The sequence below is a fragment of the Tachypleus tridentatus genome, chromosome 10 (genome assembly GCF_004210375.1).
Source record: "Tachypleus tridentatus isolate NWPU-2018 chromosome 10, ASM421037v1, whole genome shotgun sequence".
NCBI lineage: Eukaryota > Metazoa > Arthropoda > Merostomata > Xiphosura > Limulidae > Tachypleus > Tachypleus tridentatus.
This window is the reverse complement of record NC_134834.1, coordinates 133,714,835-133,731,740: the sequence shown is the minus strand read 5'-3', so window position 1 is coordinate 133,731,740 and position 16,906 is coordinate 133,714,835. Positions and strand designations below refer to the sequence as shown.

The 16,906-nt window shown below is 32.4% G+C and overlaps 1 protein-coding gene across 8 annotated transcripts in view; it reads left to right on the top strand.

Moving 5' to 3' along the window:
- Positions 1-16,906, top strand: part of LOC143230358 (sodium-dependent proline transporter-like) — a 58,508-nt gene that overhangs the window by 34,686 nt on the left and 6,916 nt on the right. For 7 of the 8 annotated variants that reach the window (XR_013016412.1, XR_013016411.1, XM_076463800.1 and 4 more), the window contains 4 exons: positions 9,222-9,334; positions 9,839-9,967; positions 14,938-15,037; positions 16,222-16,322. Coding sequence is in view for 6 of the 8 variants with exons in the window: in XM_076463800.1 (XP_076319915.1) it covers positions 9,222-9,334; positions 9,839-9,967; positions 14,938-15,037; positions 16,222-16,322 (443 nt within the window). In the remaining 2 variants the exon portion in view is untranslated. Of the gene's footprint in view, positions 1-9,221; positions 9,335-9,838; positions 9,968-14,937; positions 15,038-16,221; positions 16,323-16,441; positions 16,677-16,906 lie in introns of those variants that run through there. The other variant, XM_076463803.1, reaches the window with a different exon arrangement.

Sequence of the window (16,906 nt, the reverse complement as noted above, 5' to 3'; positions counted from 1 at the left end):
TATAAACAGCAGCAACTGTAATAAGGAGAAATAACAGCATTACAAAACACTAACGAATTTAACATACTCAAATAAAAGGCTCGGCACTCGACTCGTAGTCCGAGGGTCGCGGGTGAGAATCCCCGTCACACCAAACATGCTTGCTCCTTCAGCCGTGGAGGCGTTATAATGTAACAATCAATCCCAATTTTCGTTGGTAAAAGTGTAGCCCAAGAGTTAGCGGTGGGTGGTGATGACTAGCTTCCTTCCCTTTAGTCTTACACTGCTAAATGAGGGACGGCTAGCGCAGGTAGCCCTCGTGTGGCTTTGCGCGAAATTGACAACAAATCAGACTAATGAAATAAAATACATTCAAATCACACAGGTGAAATACGCACAAAAGTACTTATGCCAGCTCCAAACCAGTTGTAAAAGGTATACGTTGGGGTAAAAATAATTGTGGAAATAGTACCCAAAAGCTTTTGTAGGTATTCTAGTTCTTCAATTACTTCTACGTAGCAGGCGAGAAACTGTTACGTAAGCAGCTAAGAAGACCTACCAATTTCTATTCGCAGCTGGTTGTAACCTCACAGTACCAGTTGCACGTCTAAGAAATTTAAATATACACACCAGTGCGCACGTAAATAAATGTTAACGTCAAAGGTAAGTCGATAATATTGGGTAATATTGGGGGGAAGGACACAAGGAGTACTGAAAGAATAAAGTCAAATACTTTTTCTTTATATGTGTTGAAAAGAAAATATTTCAAATTCTGCGGGCCAGGCAAGGCCAGGTGGTTACAGTGTTCGACTCGTAATCTGAGGATCGCGGGTTCGAGTCATCACACAAAACATGCTCGCCCTTTCAGTGGTGGGGGCATTATAATGTGACGGTCACTCCCACTTTTCTTTGTTAAAATAGTAGCCCAACAGTTTGCTATGATGACTATCTGCCTTCCTTCTAGTCTTACACTACAAAATTAGAGACGGCTAGCGCAGATATCCCTCGTGTAGCTTTGCGCGAAATTCAAAACAAACAATCAAATTGCACAAGATAACCTCATGTTTTTCCTAGTTTTTATTTACCCAGTAACTACAAAACTGTTTCCCGATACGATCAAGAAAGTAACTTTTATTTACTGAATCAATGGGATAAAACTTTAGCTTAACTGTGTAGCGTGATGGGTATTAATTATAATCAACCACTTGAAGCCTCACTGGGAAAGGTATATCAACATCCACTTGCAATTTAATAAAAAACCTGATACGACATAGGCGTCACTGATGTTCTTGAAATTTTTTAAGGAAGACAGTAAAATTTATTGGTGAAAGGCTTAAATAATGCACGGGAAAAGGGCAGTAAAAGAATTTCTGCCGCGTTAGATATAGCAAGTAGCCCGATGTGGCTTTGTTATAAGAAGACACACCCACACTTGAAGAAGTGTCACTTTTGATGCTAGTGGTATTTGGTATATGGTTCTTTGAGGAGTATTGTTATTGATGTTAGTAATATTTGATATGTATTCATTTCACAAGTATTATTATTAGTGCTAATTTTGTTTCTTACCTGGACATTTAAGGAACATGGTTATTTAGTATATGGTTCTTAAATGAATATTATTGTTAATGGTAGTTTTATTTGTCATATTGTCCTTAAAGAAATATTGCTCATTAGTTTTCTTTGTTTTATAGTCCTTTAAGGAGATTTGCTGTTTTTGCTAGTATTATTTGGTATGTACTCCTTATTTCTTTTCTTTTTCACATAGTCCTTGAGGAAGCATTGCTCATGATGCTAAATTTATTTAAGGTATAGTTCTTTAAGGAGCATTATAGTTAATGCTACACTTATTTGATATATCATCCTTGAAGAAACATTGCTTTTAATGCAAGTCTTATTTGGTACATAGTTTTTGAAATATCATTGCTTTTGATGTTACACATACTTCTTATATAATCCTTAAAGAAGTACTTGTTTTGATGCAAGTTTTATTTGGTGTATATTCCTGTTAGGTACTCATATACTAATTGTATTTGTCATATAGCCCTCGAAAAGGCAATGTTATTGATCATAACATTATTTGTTATATAGTCCTGGAAGAAGCATTGCTCTTTACATTAATGTTATTTGGAATACACTGGTTAAAGAAACACTTCTCTTGATGAAAATGTTATTTGGTACACATTTATTTATGGAACGCCACTTTTGATGCTAATAGTATCTAGTACGCAGTCCTTTAATAAATATTACATTTGATGCTAATTTTATTTGATATAATGGTATTTAAGAAGCCTTATTATTGATGCTAATTTTACTTGTCGTATAATTCTTTAAAAAGTACTATTGTTAATGCTAATGTTATTTGGTATATAGTCTTGTAAGGAGCATTATTGTTAAATGCTAGTCCTATTTCTTTCATAGTCATTGAAGAAGCATTGCTCGTGATGCCAGTGTTATTTGATGTACAGTTATTTAAGGAACATTATTGTTGGTGTTCGTTATTTGGTATATAGTCCTTTAATGAGACTAGTCTTAGTTTTTTTATAGTCCATGAAGAAGTAATGCTCTTGATGCTAGTGTTAATTCGTGTACAGTTCTTTAAGAGTTTTTTATGCTAGTTAGTCCTATTTGGTACATTGTTATTTGAGGATAATTGTTGTTGATGCTGGTCTTATTTGGTATATAGCTCTTTAGAGTCCATCATTGTTCATACTACTGTTATACGCTCCATAGCACTTGAAGATATATTGCCCTTGTTACTTATGTTATTTGCTACACAGTACTTTAGAAAAACATTATACTTGATTCTAAACATGTTTGTTACGTAGACTATGAAAAGCATTACTTTTGATGTCATACTTCCTTCTTATATAGTCCTTAAATAAGGTTTTTTATGCTACACATACTTCTTACACAGTCCTTGAAGAAGTATTATTTTTTATGATAATGTTACTTGGTACACATTTCTTTAAGAAACATTACTCTTAATGCTAATGTTATTTGGTGCACAGTTCATTACGAACTATTATTTTTGATACTAGTGTTATTTGTTACATGATTTTTAAAGAAATACTTCTTTTGACGCCAATGTTATCTCGTACGTAGTCTTCAAGGAAGAGTTGCTCTTTTTGTTAATATTATTTGGTGCTTAAGTTATTTGGTATAAAGTCGCTGATGCTACTCGTATTTAACACATAGTCCTTGAAGAAACATTGCTTTTGATCTCTATCTTATTCGGTATATAGTTCTTTAAAGTGCATAACTCTTGATACTTATATTATTTGATATACAGTCCTTGTAGAAGCATTGCTTTTTATTATGCTAATGTTGTTTGGAACACAGTATTTTAAGATACATTAATCTTGATGATAATATTATTAGGTGCATAATTATATAAAAAACACTACTCTTGATGGTAATGCAATTCGTATGCAGTCCTTTAAGTATTACACTTGGTGCTAACTAATTAAGAAGCATTACACTATATAACAAAAGTTTTACTTTTTCTTGTTCCTGGGCAAAAAGTGTTATTTCCCAATTGCTTATGCCTAAAGTAAATGGGAAAGACCTATTTTTCTCTTCAAACTTTGCTTTTATGACCTGGGAGCGTATAACGAAAACATAATGGGAGACTTTTTGGGGGCTGATACGTGAAAGTGATTTACATTACATTTGCAAATCTCGAAAAACTACTCACTTCTAAACATTTTTGTCCATTTTTGTATAACTTTAGTATAAATACATGTAAATCTTGATTCATATGTTGTTTTATTCAGATCTTATGTAAATGAAAATGTGCAAATTTGCTCGTTTTTAAATAGAAAATAGGTTAATTTCTAAATTTCATTATCCAGGTCACAAAAGCAAAGTTTGAAGCAAAGCTATTTTCTGTACTTTTACAACATAAGCAATTAAGAAATAACACATACTATCCAGGAACAAAATTTGTGTTACATAGTGTTACTACCGATGCTAAACTTATTTGTCATATAATTATTTAAGGATACTATTGCTGATGCTAGTCTTATTTGACATAATGCTCTTTAAAGAACGTTATTGGGGATACTAATCTTATTGATATATAGTCCTTCAAGGAGCATTATTGCTGACAATATTTTATTTTGTATATAGCTTTTTGTGGTACATTATTTTTTATGCTAGTTTTATTTGCTACAGAATTCTTGAAAAGCCATAACTCTTGATGGTAGTATTACTTGATATATAGTTTTTATTGTTTTATTGTTGAAGCTAAACTTATTTATTATATAGTGCTTGATATAGGCCTATTTGGTATATAGACCGTTAAGAAACGTTATTCTTGTTCTTCCGCCTATGTGTTATATAGTTCTTTAGGAAGAATTAGTATTGATGCAAATGGTATTTAATACAAAGTTTTTATTAAGATACATTAGTGTTGATACTATTGTTATTTGATACACACTATTTTAAGAAACACTACTTTAAAGAAGTATTACATTTTATTTTATTTTGTACAATGCTCTTTAAGGAGCATTATTGTTGTTGCTAAACTTGTCTGTATAGTTGGTGAAGGAGCATTATCATTGATACTAATCTTATTTGGTACAAAGTCCTTTAAGTATTATTATTGTTTATATTAAGCTTATTTGGTATATAATACTTTAAGGATCATTATTGTCGAAACTAGTCTTATTTGGCCTATAGTTATCTCAGGAGTATTATTCCCGATGCTAATCTTATTTGGTACGTAGTCCTTTAAGGAGTATTATTATTAATATAAGGCTAATTTGGTATATATGATCTTAAGGAAAATTATTGTTGACGCTAATTTTTTTTTTTGGTAAATAGACCTTGAAGAAACGTTATCCTTTATGCTAGTCTTATTTAGTGCGTATTGGTTTAAGAAACATTATTGTTGGTGGTAGTCTTGTTTACTATATAGTTCTTAACATTTTCACTCCCGCGTCGATTATAAATGAGTGGCATGGCTTTACGGTAATGAACCGCGTCACTCACATATGAATGACACATAAATCGCTGTTAAATGAATATCACACAAATATTTGGTACGTAGTCCTTTAAGGAGTATTATTATTAATATAAGGCTAATTTGGTATATATGATCTTAAGGAAAATTATTGTTGACGCTAATTTTTTTTTTTGGTAAATAGACCTTGAAGAAACGTTATCCTTTATGCTAGTCTTATTTAGTGCGTATTGGTTTAAGAAACATTATTGTTGGTGGTAGTCTTGTTTACTATATAGTTCTTAACATTTTCACTCTCGCGTCGATTATAAATGAGTGGCATGGCTTTACGGTAATGAACCGCGTCACTCACATATGAATGACACATAAATCGCTGTTAAATGAATATCACACAAATATGATATACAGTGCTTTAAATTTGTAAGGGACTATTTGAATCTGGTTAGTAAGTCTTATTTTTAATCTTTTGTTATGGTTTTAAAATAATGCAGAAAAACACTTATTTGTATACACATGTATTATATCTCAGTACAAAAAGTAATTTTATGTACACTACAAAACAAACATTTAAATTGTAAATTCTTGTCAAAAGTAATATTTTTTCTAATCTTCTCAACTGGGCTATTTATTACAAGAATAAAATATACTTCTTCTTAGAACAAAAACGACATGAGTTGATATGAAATGAACAAAATCCGTATCTATATCCAATACCCTAAATGTGGAAAATATACTATTCGGTATAAAAAATAAAGTTGGGTCGAAGCAAAATTCCACAAATATGACTTTGAAAACGGATATTTTAAGGAACATTATTATTTGCTAGCTGGGGTACCCACACCCTAGATAAGAGTTACGTAAATTCATGATTAACGAAAGGTTATCTTAGGATATGAAAAGTTGTCCCCTTTGTATATAGTTTAAGAAAAAATCCAAAACACCCATTAAAAAAGCAAAACACATAATGTGAAACTGTAAATTCGCATGTATTTTCTCATGGATCCAACAAACCTTCATTCCAAGTAGTGGTTAAAAAAAAAACACAAAGTGCAAAATTGAAAATCTGTGTGTATTTCCCCATGGACCTAATGATCCTCCATACCAATATGGGTGAAAATCCATTCACATCCTGCGAAGTATTTAGATGGACATAATCAGGCAGTACAATAATATTTATATAGATCGTACCAGTGCATTAAATCCGCGCGTGACATATTCATGACTTCATATCTGCACCCTATAAATGGAGAAAAATAAAGTCCTTTGTGACGGGAAACGGAGGCAAAACGGGAAAATTGTGGTCCCTATTGCAACTCTACATGCACCCATGATAAAAATTTCGCGAATTTGGGTCTGCACATCGGTAATGAATTTTTTTCCCCAGTATCATGTAAGCAAGAGTTCCATTATAGTATGATGCTAGTTTTATTTTTTATATAGTCCATTTATGAGCATCATTGTTTATGGTAGTCTTATGTGGTTGATAATCTCTGAAGGAATCCTCTGTTTTGAGGCTAGTCTTATTTGTACACATAGTTCTTTAAGGATGATTATTTTCTGGTATATAGAAAGTTCTTACTTTTTTATGGCCAAGTGGGAAGGGTACTCAACTTGCAATCTGTGGGTCGCGGGTTCTAATCTCTGTCCACCAAACATGCTCGTCTTCTCTGTGGTGGGGACGTTATAAAATTACAGTCAGTCCCACTAATCGTTCGTAAGAGAGTGACCCAAGAGTTTGCTGTGGGTCGTGATTACTAGCTGCCTTATTTCTAAATGGCCCAGTATGGCTAAGTGTGTTAAGGCGTTCGACTTGTAATCCGAAGGTCGCAGGTTCGAATCCTGGTCGCACCAAACATGCTCACCCTTTCAGCCGTGGGGGCATTATAATCCCACTATTTGTTGGTAAAAGCGTAGCCCAAGTGTTGGCGGTGGGTAGTGATGGCTAGCTGCCTTCCCTCTACTCTTACACTGCTAAATTAGGGGCGGCTAGCACAGATAGCCCTCGGGTAGCTTTATGCAAAATTCATAACAAGCAAACCCTTACATATACTTACAATTCAGTAGTTGCAATTGATAAATATTATTGTTTTTGTAGAAAGTTCTCTTAAAATGTATTTTCTTCAATGTATTTTCAAAAGCAAAACGTATTTTAATATATTGAAAAATTCATTACGAGTGTCATTCGCTCTTTAACCTGGACCTTAGGATTACTTCGAATCCAACCTTGCATTAGCTTTTGAGAGAAAATTATTTTTGGTGGGATTTTTGTTATTCCAGGAATGGAGCTATAGAATTTGTTTGTTGAAAACCTTGTTTTATACCTTTGTGACATAAACATTTTTCTTTTGTTGGTTACTGCGAACGTATTTTTTTAACAAGACGTAAATATTAGAAACTTTTCTATTGTTTAGTTATACTATGAAAACAGTGTTTAATTATTTTTGTTTCACTTGTAGTAATGATTTAAATATTTTTTTTTTTACATTTCTCTATTTCAGTCTCACATGTCATATTCAAATTACGATTGAGGCAACTGTTATTATAAAGTCTAAATAAAATATTAAATTAGCGTAAAACAAGTGGCTAATTACGTTGCTTAAACGTACTTCAATAGATGTAGTAATTCTTGCATAGTGTAGCAGGTAAGGCTTAATTACTTCATATTACCAATCAATAAAATTAATTTCTCCAAAAAAAAAAAGAGGCTCGGCATGGCCAGGTGGTTAAGGCACTCGACTCGTAATATGAGGGTTGCGGGTTCGAATCCCCATTACACCACACATACTCACCCTTTAAGCCGTAGGGGCGTTATAATGTGACGATCAATCCCACTATTCTTTGGTAAAATAGTAGCCATAGAGTTGGCGTTGGACGGTGATGACTAGCTGTCTTCCTCCTAGTCTTACACCGCTAAATTAGGGACGGCTAGCACAGATAGCCCTCGTGTAGCTTTGTACGAAATTCAAAACAAAAAAAAGAGAAAGAAAAGAAATACCCATAGAAATACCGAAAAAAAAATCGATAACCGGAAAGAAACTCTCTGAACTCAGGACCTTTGTTAAGGTCGTTGCTTTATCAACTGCGTTATCTAATAATGCAAGCGTATCATGGACTTTCTACCCTCTGTAGTAATAATATGTACTTTATTATGTACTTGTGTACTTTCCACACTGTTATGACTGCTGATTGTGGTCCACAAAAATAGATTAACTTTATAATTTATTGATTGATTGCACTGGAGGACGTTAACTTTATGCTGTTCATATTTTTTTATATTACTTAGTTTTTCTGTTTTCATAAAAGAAGCGTATACTTGGATCGCAGTAATGTTCGAGCATAGGATCATGTATCTTGATTAAACCGATATATGTTGAGACCTTTATTGCTAGGCAACAACGACGTTAGGCCAAATGGGGGGAAGGGGCAGCCAACCAATACTTTCGAAGAGCAGGGGTCACGATGAAACTCTATTCTCTGGACAAAGAAAATTTGCTTTTACTCTAAACCCAAGGGCGCTAAGTTAAGTTCTCGTTAAACGACCCAGAAAGACTTTGAAAATAAAGATATGTAGTTCAACAGAAGAGAGAGATAGCTAAATATATATACACTACCTTACACAAGATTCTATATAAAGTGTCCAGACTTTGTTGTTTTTAAACCAACATAAAAAAGCTCAGTTCTAACTAAGGAAGATTACGTAGATAAGGGAGGTGAACCTGTAGCTATTCACGGGTAATCCTAGCTGGAAACTTACAGGAAAATCAGTTTGTTCTGAAAAATAATAATAATAAACGCTAGAATACAAGGAGTCCCACTTGGCAAAGCAAGGGTTCTGTTAACCAATGGTATTGGGTTCAAGCTCCAGTCCTGGAATTTATTTTCAGATATTAAAATATCTGTTAGATACGCTGAGTTACCAGGACTCTGGATATAGTCATTATGACTCACTCTAACGTTCGAATATATTATTCTTGCATGCCATGATAGAGTTGTCAGGACCCTTTCTTGAAATGCCTTCTCAGCATTAGAGAAATAGGCAACTGCAGACTGATGACGTTAATACTTCCAAGTATACCACTCATTTGGTCTGCTTTCTGTATTTTATGTCTGAAACCAATGTGAAGAGTGGTAAATAAGCCTTAATATTTAAGAGTTTGTGCTTTCTTATCACGAATTTAGTATTAAAGAGTCATACTTCTTATGTAATTTTATTTTTAACTCATTTTAACAATAAATGCCACATATATTCAATGTAAATGTCTTCTATGCTATTTTATAGGCCCAGGACTGGCGTTTGTGGCGTATCCAGAGGCTTTAACACGTCTTCCCATACCACAGCTCTGGGCCGTTCTCTTTTTTCTCATGCTCTACATTCTAGGACTAGACAGCGAGGTACCTTAATACCTTTCCCAAGTAATTGAATTAGCTAGATTAGGTTTTTATAATAGTCAAATTATATTTTTTATATACAACTATTAAGAAGTCCGTATGTATTTTTGGATATGTAATAGGCTCGTTAAGAAAAACATAAAAACTGGGTACATTCGTTATAACACGTTTATTTGAATATCATATATTAAAACTAATCAGTAACTGTTCAGTCTAACAATCAGTCTATATTTCAGTTTGAAATATAAATAGACTGATTTTTCAATTAAAAGATATATATACAAAAATAACTAACTTTCACAAGTTTCGAGTTTTGTAAGTACTTGGTAATCCCTACATCTTAACATTTGAAGAAATGAAACACAACACATGACATCCACAGGACTTACTTAATAAATGTACGTCTGTTTTACTCGGTGTGTTCTTAAACTGAGGGTATTATAAAACGCTTTATTACATTCTTCACTGACTAAAAATTAACTATTATTATTATTATCTCTTTTTCAGTTTGCTCTTTTAGAAAATATCTTAACCAGCATCTCAGATGAAATACCCATCCTTAGAAACCATAAGATAAAGTTCTGTTCAGTAACTGGTGTACTGTGTTTCTTCTTGGGTCTTCCTTGCGTAACCAGGGTAATTGAATATTTGCTTTATTGCTCTTTTTGTTTAAGCACAGAAAATAGATTTGACTGTTTTTTAAATGTGTATTCTTAACGTAATACAAGGAATATAACAAGTTCATTCTCTTATTCTCAGTGGAGAAGTTTTGAAGTAACGAAGGTTACTATAACCATGGTTGCAAGGAATGTTTAATTGATCCTTTCCTGCTTAAGCAAGAAAATATGCCTTTTCCTAGATTGTCTTGAATAAGTATAACATATGCTTTTGTCGGTTAAATAATTATAGTGTAATTCTTTATTACAAAAGCACATTTTATAGTGTGACTTTTTAGTACATTTTTTCTTTAAATTTTATAATTGGACTACTAAAAATAAAATATTTTGACGAAGACCCTTATACAAATGTGTTTTTCCTTAACTTTGATTGGAAAAGTTTACGTTTCTTTTTCGGTATTTTTAAATATGACAACTTTATTTTTCGGGTTTGACGCGGATTAGTGATTGATTAGCTGTGGATCGAAAGTTTCAAGGGTTTGGTTTGTTTTGTATTTCGCGCAAAGCTACTCAGTATTGTGCCTGACATACGGCAAATGGTCAGAAGGTCAAATAGTTTCAGGTGGAACAATTAAACTTATTAGATAATTAGTAACAATAATGATTTTAGTTTATGACTGATAGAGTGCAATTTCAGTATTTGAACAGTACTTTACAACAAAAATGTTTCATATTCTCTAGTCAGTAAGATTACTTTGCCCTACATGGGTTCGCATCCCCGTCGCGCCAAACATGCTCGCCCTTTCAGCCGTGGGGGCGTTATAATGTGATGGTCAATCCCACTATTCGTTGGTAAAAGAGTAGCCCAAGAGTTGGCGGTGGGTAGTGATGACTAGCTGCCTTCCCTCTACTCTTACACTGCTAAATTAGGGACGGCTAGCACAGATAGCCCTTGAGTAGCTTTGTGCGAAATTAAAAAAAAAAGCCCTACATTACCCTCAATGAATATTAGTTTCTAACAACTAATACAAATATCCATTTATATTTAGTATAGAAAACTTATGTTTCATCATAACCCGATATAGTGTCATTGATGTATCTTATTGAAATCACATATTTCACAATATAAGGAAACATTTATTTAAAAATTCTAGATATATTAATATGCTGTTTACGAAAACATCTTAATTTATCAAATGCTGACGTTCAACTGATTGTAACAATACCTCTGATATATACTTGTTCTAGCGTGTTATAAGTCAAATAGAATAAATTATAGTAAACGAAATACAGGAGGCATTCTCCAAAGTAATCAAAGTATTTTATTTTATTTTAAAAGCTATACAGAGCATATCATGCATTTGAAATCCATAAACTGTCTCTCGTCGTGCTGAACATTAGATCTGTCGTTGTCACTCGTCTACAGGTTAAAACTGAAGTGTTTCTTTATACTGTAATATCCTACCTTTTTTATATATAGTAACACACATACGAAAACATTGGGGAATACTTAAATGTTCAATCAAATAACCAAGTAATAAAACAAATCTCTATGAACAAAATAAATAGAACACTCAGCAAAATTATTTTTATTGAGATAATTATCACGTCATTGTGCATTTGAAAAACGTTCACCACAAAGTATATACTCGTAACTTGAGAAAAACAAGTTTCTATACAATTGACAGACAGAAACTCTATTTGTATATCGTTTAAGTTTTAAAAAATTAAAGACAATAAAATACATATCTTTTCTTTCACATTTTATAAATCCGTCATGCTTACTGTCTATCATTACGCAATAAACTTTAAAATCAAAATAAATTATACGTTTACAATATATTAACTCTTAGATTGAAAAACGGATTTTGTATGTCAATGAACTAAAACATTAAAAATTTTATAAAAAACAACTCAGTACACATAAACAAAGTATACATTCATGAAATCCTCAGTATTTGATGTTACAGTTTATTTTCTGCTTCTATATACAATCTTTAATAACGTTGGTCGCCTTTGTAAAACACATGTAATACCAATAATAATAATGTAAATGAAAAACATAAGTTGTGGCTTCTTTTAAATAACTGATAACAGAATATTTGTTAAAATCCTATGGACAGTGAGATTATCTTTAAAATAATGGTTTTAATATAATAAAATATAGTAATTGATGACATAATCATATGGAAGTATATTAACAACAAACATCCTTGTAAAACTCATATAAGATAAAACTATAAAGTATCATGTGTTATAACGAAATATTTTGTCAACTTATATGGAAAGCATGAAAACAAACCAGTGAAACAGAAAGTGTTAAATAATTACACGATAGTTATATAAACATTCTATCAAAACAACTTATATTTAAATATAAAGAAGAATGAATAAATAAAGCACTTATTAGTGTTTTATACCGAATGTATTAAATTTAGCCATGTTGAGACACGTTGATCTACTTTGTGGACATCATTGTCTCTGATATCATGTCCGCTTGTCAAGGCGGCTTAGCAATACGACCCTGACACCGCGATCTCTGGTTCTACTTGGAGCTTCGAACCTGACCATTAAGCTCAAATGTCGCACAAATTGCTGCTTATGTTCAGTGAAAAGTCTTAATTATAAAATGTGCTTTAAAAAAAAAATCTTTCTTTAGCAACCAGTGTAACAAACTTATAATCTGAACGTGTTTATCGTGGCGTGAAATTGAAGGAATTTAGCAATTGTTAAGATTTGTGTTTCATATTCTGTTTATATATATATATATATTTAATTATTTGGTAACACTATATAAACATTTCTCACATTATTTTGAATGTTCGAGTAGTGATAAGACACTGAAAATTGAGAACAAAGCATTAATAACTCAAACTACCAGTTAGAAGTAGAAATAACTGGTTGTGTTAAATTAAATTAGGCGTGTGTTGAATGAGAGATATGAGAGTAGGCTGAATGATGCGTAATAATGACATATAAATCTCTCTTTGCTAATGCAAATATTTAGGAATGTCCTAAGTTATCTTAACGTTTTTGTTTACAGTACATTTCCTACTTATACAGTACTGTGTGAAATTATTAGGACAAGAGAATATGTTGTCATTCTTTCCATTTTATGGAGCTAATTCTTTTCATGTCATTATAGAATGTAAATTTCAACACTATGGCAATGCTTCACTGATCCTTGTTCACAAATGAATGAGCCAGTGTGAGAATACTTATCATTCTTCATAATTTCCAGGCACTTGTATCAAGGCATATCATAAGGGTTCTATTTGGATGAACATACTGATCAAATTTAGGATCTGTAATAACTTTTGTGGTACTCCATGCAGTGTCTTAACTATATAGAAAGATGCTTCCAAGGAGCTAGCATATGGTGCCGGTATATATATATATATATACTACAAGAAGTCAATGTAACATAGCACTCTACAAGTAAACTTTAATAAAAACGGTATTTAGACTATGTACATGTATTACGTTCTGTTCTCATGCCACGGTCCAGCTGATTGAAAAAGGGTATTGTAGACAGATTAGTCGATGTTTGAAATATTTGGTTCAAAATATAGGTTGTATGTCCGGCAGAAGAAAGGTGAAAGATGCTTATCTCAATGCGTAGCACCTACCATAAAGCATGGGGGAGGCAATGTGATGGTTTGGGGGTGTTTTTCTGCTGAGGCGATAGAAGATATTTGCAAAATAGATGGAGTAATAGACCGGCGCACGTACCATTAGTATACCCAGTGGTTTGAGTATTATTGACAAAGGATTCTACTACCAAGAAGAAAACGACCCTAAATACTCATCTAATCTATGGAGAAATTACTTAACGAAAACAAAGAAGTTTCTGGAGTAATTAAAACAATATCCCCCAGAGAACCTCGACCTTAACCCAGTTGAGCATATCTGGGAAATGTTAGATTAAAAACCAAATTTTACTTCCAAAGAAACTTTATGGGAGTGTATTAGTAACATTTGTAGTAAACTCCCAAAGAATACTTTGATAAAGTATGTTCAAACAATGCACGTGAGACTGTCTGTAGTTATTAATGCAAAAGGAATACACAAAATATTAACTGTTTACTGAACTAATTCATTTCCACTGAGTTTCTGTTGTACTAAATATGAAGATTTATAAAATATTGATGTTTCATCTGTGGTTAACTTTCCATTGCTCTTTGAAAGTAGCATGAAATCTAATTTTTGACTGTACGAACTTTGTAACAAAAGCTGTATATAAACTTTATTAAGTTAAACGAGAATTAAGAAGAAAAACAAAACAAACGTGTTGAAGTAAATTTTGAAGAGTGTTGATTGTCTCTTTTCTAGAGAAATTACCAAGCCAACAGTGCCCATTTGAAGAATTTCTATTGGTCACCATTTAAAAGTAATTACATCATAAAAATGCTTCATCTATTAGGAACCACGATAGTCGTTCACAATAGGGTTCGCTCACGAATTTTACTTAATCTTTTCTTAAAAGAACACTCAAGATCTTCTAACTCAATAGCTACGGTTGCTACAATATTGATAATAGCAGAAAAAGGTTGATTTTCTGATTCCTAGACAAAATTTAAAATTCATCAATTTGTTTTTCTTATTGCTATTATTCATGCTATTTTTGTTTCACAAGTCTGCGTTAACAACGGCCATGAATGTGTATATAATTCAAAATGTATTCTCCATAAACGGACTAAATTGATAAGTACTATGGACGTGGAATCAAAATAGGGAATTTTAGCTTGATACAGTAATGAAAACACTATTACCAGCCTAGTTTGTTTAACCTTTATTTAGTCCCTAGTTGTAGGTTTGAAAATATAATCTTCGCAATTTGTTTGAACTCATTTCTTACTTTTTAATGATCTATATCACCCTTTTTAAATTAACTGTTTTGAATTATTTTGTTTAAAATGCTATTGTAGAGTATTTGAATGAAGAATTGTTAAGAACTTTTATATATAAAATGTGGTTATCGTTTTGCAGGGTGGTCAGTATATCCTAGAGATAATGGACAAGTATGGGGGTGGAACGGCTGTCATTCTCATAGCCGTTGTGGAATCCATTGCTATAAATTGGATATATGGTACGTTTAACATACGAGATGTTCAAGAACGAACCCATTTTATTCTTTTCTGAATCTAGTAACTTAGCACTTTTTTTTCGACTGCAGAAAAACACATTCGCCGATTATTTGTATACCTTCAGCTTGGAAGAGGAGCTTTACCCTGACCAGCTTGGTTTTTGGTCTTAATATCTCAAAGGAAAAGAACAATAGACTTACTGCTAAAATTCTGTTTGCAAGCTTACAGAATGTTCGTCATTTGGAACAATATCTTTAATATCGTTCCTGACAAAAGAGATTTTAATGCATATTAAGAGATTTACAACAAGAGACATTAATGGTTCAAAGAGTAAGACAAAGTTTTATTGTGTGAAATATATTTTTCACAGTGTCTCAAAACTTTGGGGCTTATGACGCTGAAATTTGGGGTTCGATATCTGCGATGAACACAGCGGAAATAGCTCAGTGTGCAACTTCATGTTGAAACCAAACAAACAAAGAAACTGGAAGTGCTATGCACTTTCAAACTTTCATAAATTTCATAAAGACAACACTGTTGCTCTCAGAAGTGTTAACGTTGCTGATAATTTCATTCATAACCTTTAATGCTTTAGATACCGAAATAAAGTTTTAAAATCTTGGCTATTCTTCTTGAAGAAATTAAATAATAATGCAATTTATAATTGTTAGTAACCTGAAAACTCAGCGCTGAAACTTCTGGTAAAATATATCGCATGTTTCTGTTTCATTTATTTACCAGTACGTGTAATAATACAAACTTCTTACAAGTATTAAACCTTTCCAAAAATAATTCTGTCAATTACATTTCACCATTATAAACGCTGGCTCTTAATGGTACTGAGAGTCTAACATCATAATAATGGATTTGTCTTTATCAGTGTGTGGTGTTATATTGCTGATAATATATATAGAACTTCAATATTCCCACATTATTTAAATGTATTCATATGTAATAAAAGGATAATTTACAAGATTTATATCAAGTTAATTTCTTTTTTTTTGTAATGTTTATGTTTCATGAAACTTCACTAAAACCAAATTAGTGATTTTTGATTTAAAACTTATGTTTTTTATAATCTTTCGAAACGTTTTGAAGAATTTTTAAAATTTGAATCTTATCAAAAAGAGAGAAAACCTGAGCACTTTAATATGTTTAAAATGTGTGTATTTTGTGCAACCTGTAGGCCTAGACCGATTTTGTGATGACATCTACTTTATGCTAGGAAAAAAACCCGGAATTTACTGGCGAATCACATGGCGATATACATCACCAGCGATTTTGACTGTAAGAAATAATTTTCATAATCATATGTATTTATTTTTATTTCTTTTAAAACAAAAAAGGAAAAGAGAATAAAAACAGTATATTCTTTCTTTTCATGGTAATTTAAGATAATTTTCCAGACAGCAAGACCAAAAACAAACAAACAAACAACAGTTTGTTTGTTTTTTGAATTTCGTACAAAGTTACTCGAGGGCTATCTGTGCTAGCCGTCCCTAATTTAGCAGTGTAAGACTAGAGGGAAGGCAGCTAGTCATCACTACCCACCGCCAACTCTTGGGCTACTCTTTTACCAACGAATAGTGGGATTGACCGTTACATTATAACGCCTCCACGGCTGAAAGGGCGAGCATGTTTAGCGCGACGGGGATGCGAACCCGCGACCCTCGGATTTCGAGTCGCACGCCTTAACAAACAACAGATGAAACAAAAAAGGTACAAACTATATTTTGGAGTAAAGGTAAGGTTAAATAAGTAAGAAATACATTTATAGAAGTAGAATCCACAACTTTGGTATACATATATTATGTAGAGAGAGAGACATAACATCTATCAGTTAAATGTCTATTAGCAACTATCGCGTGTAA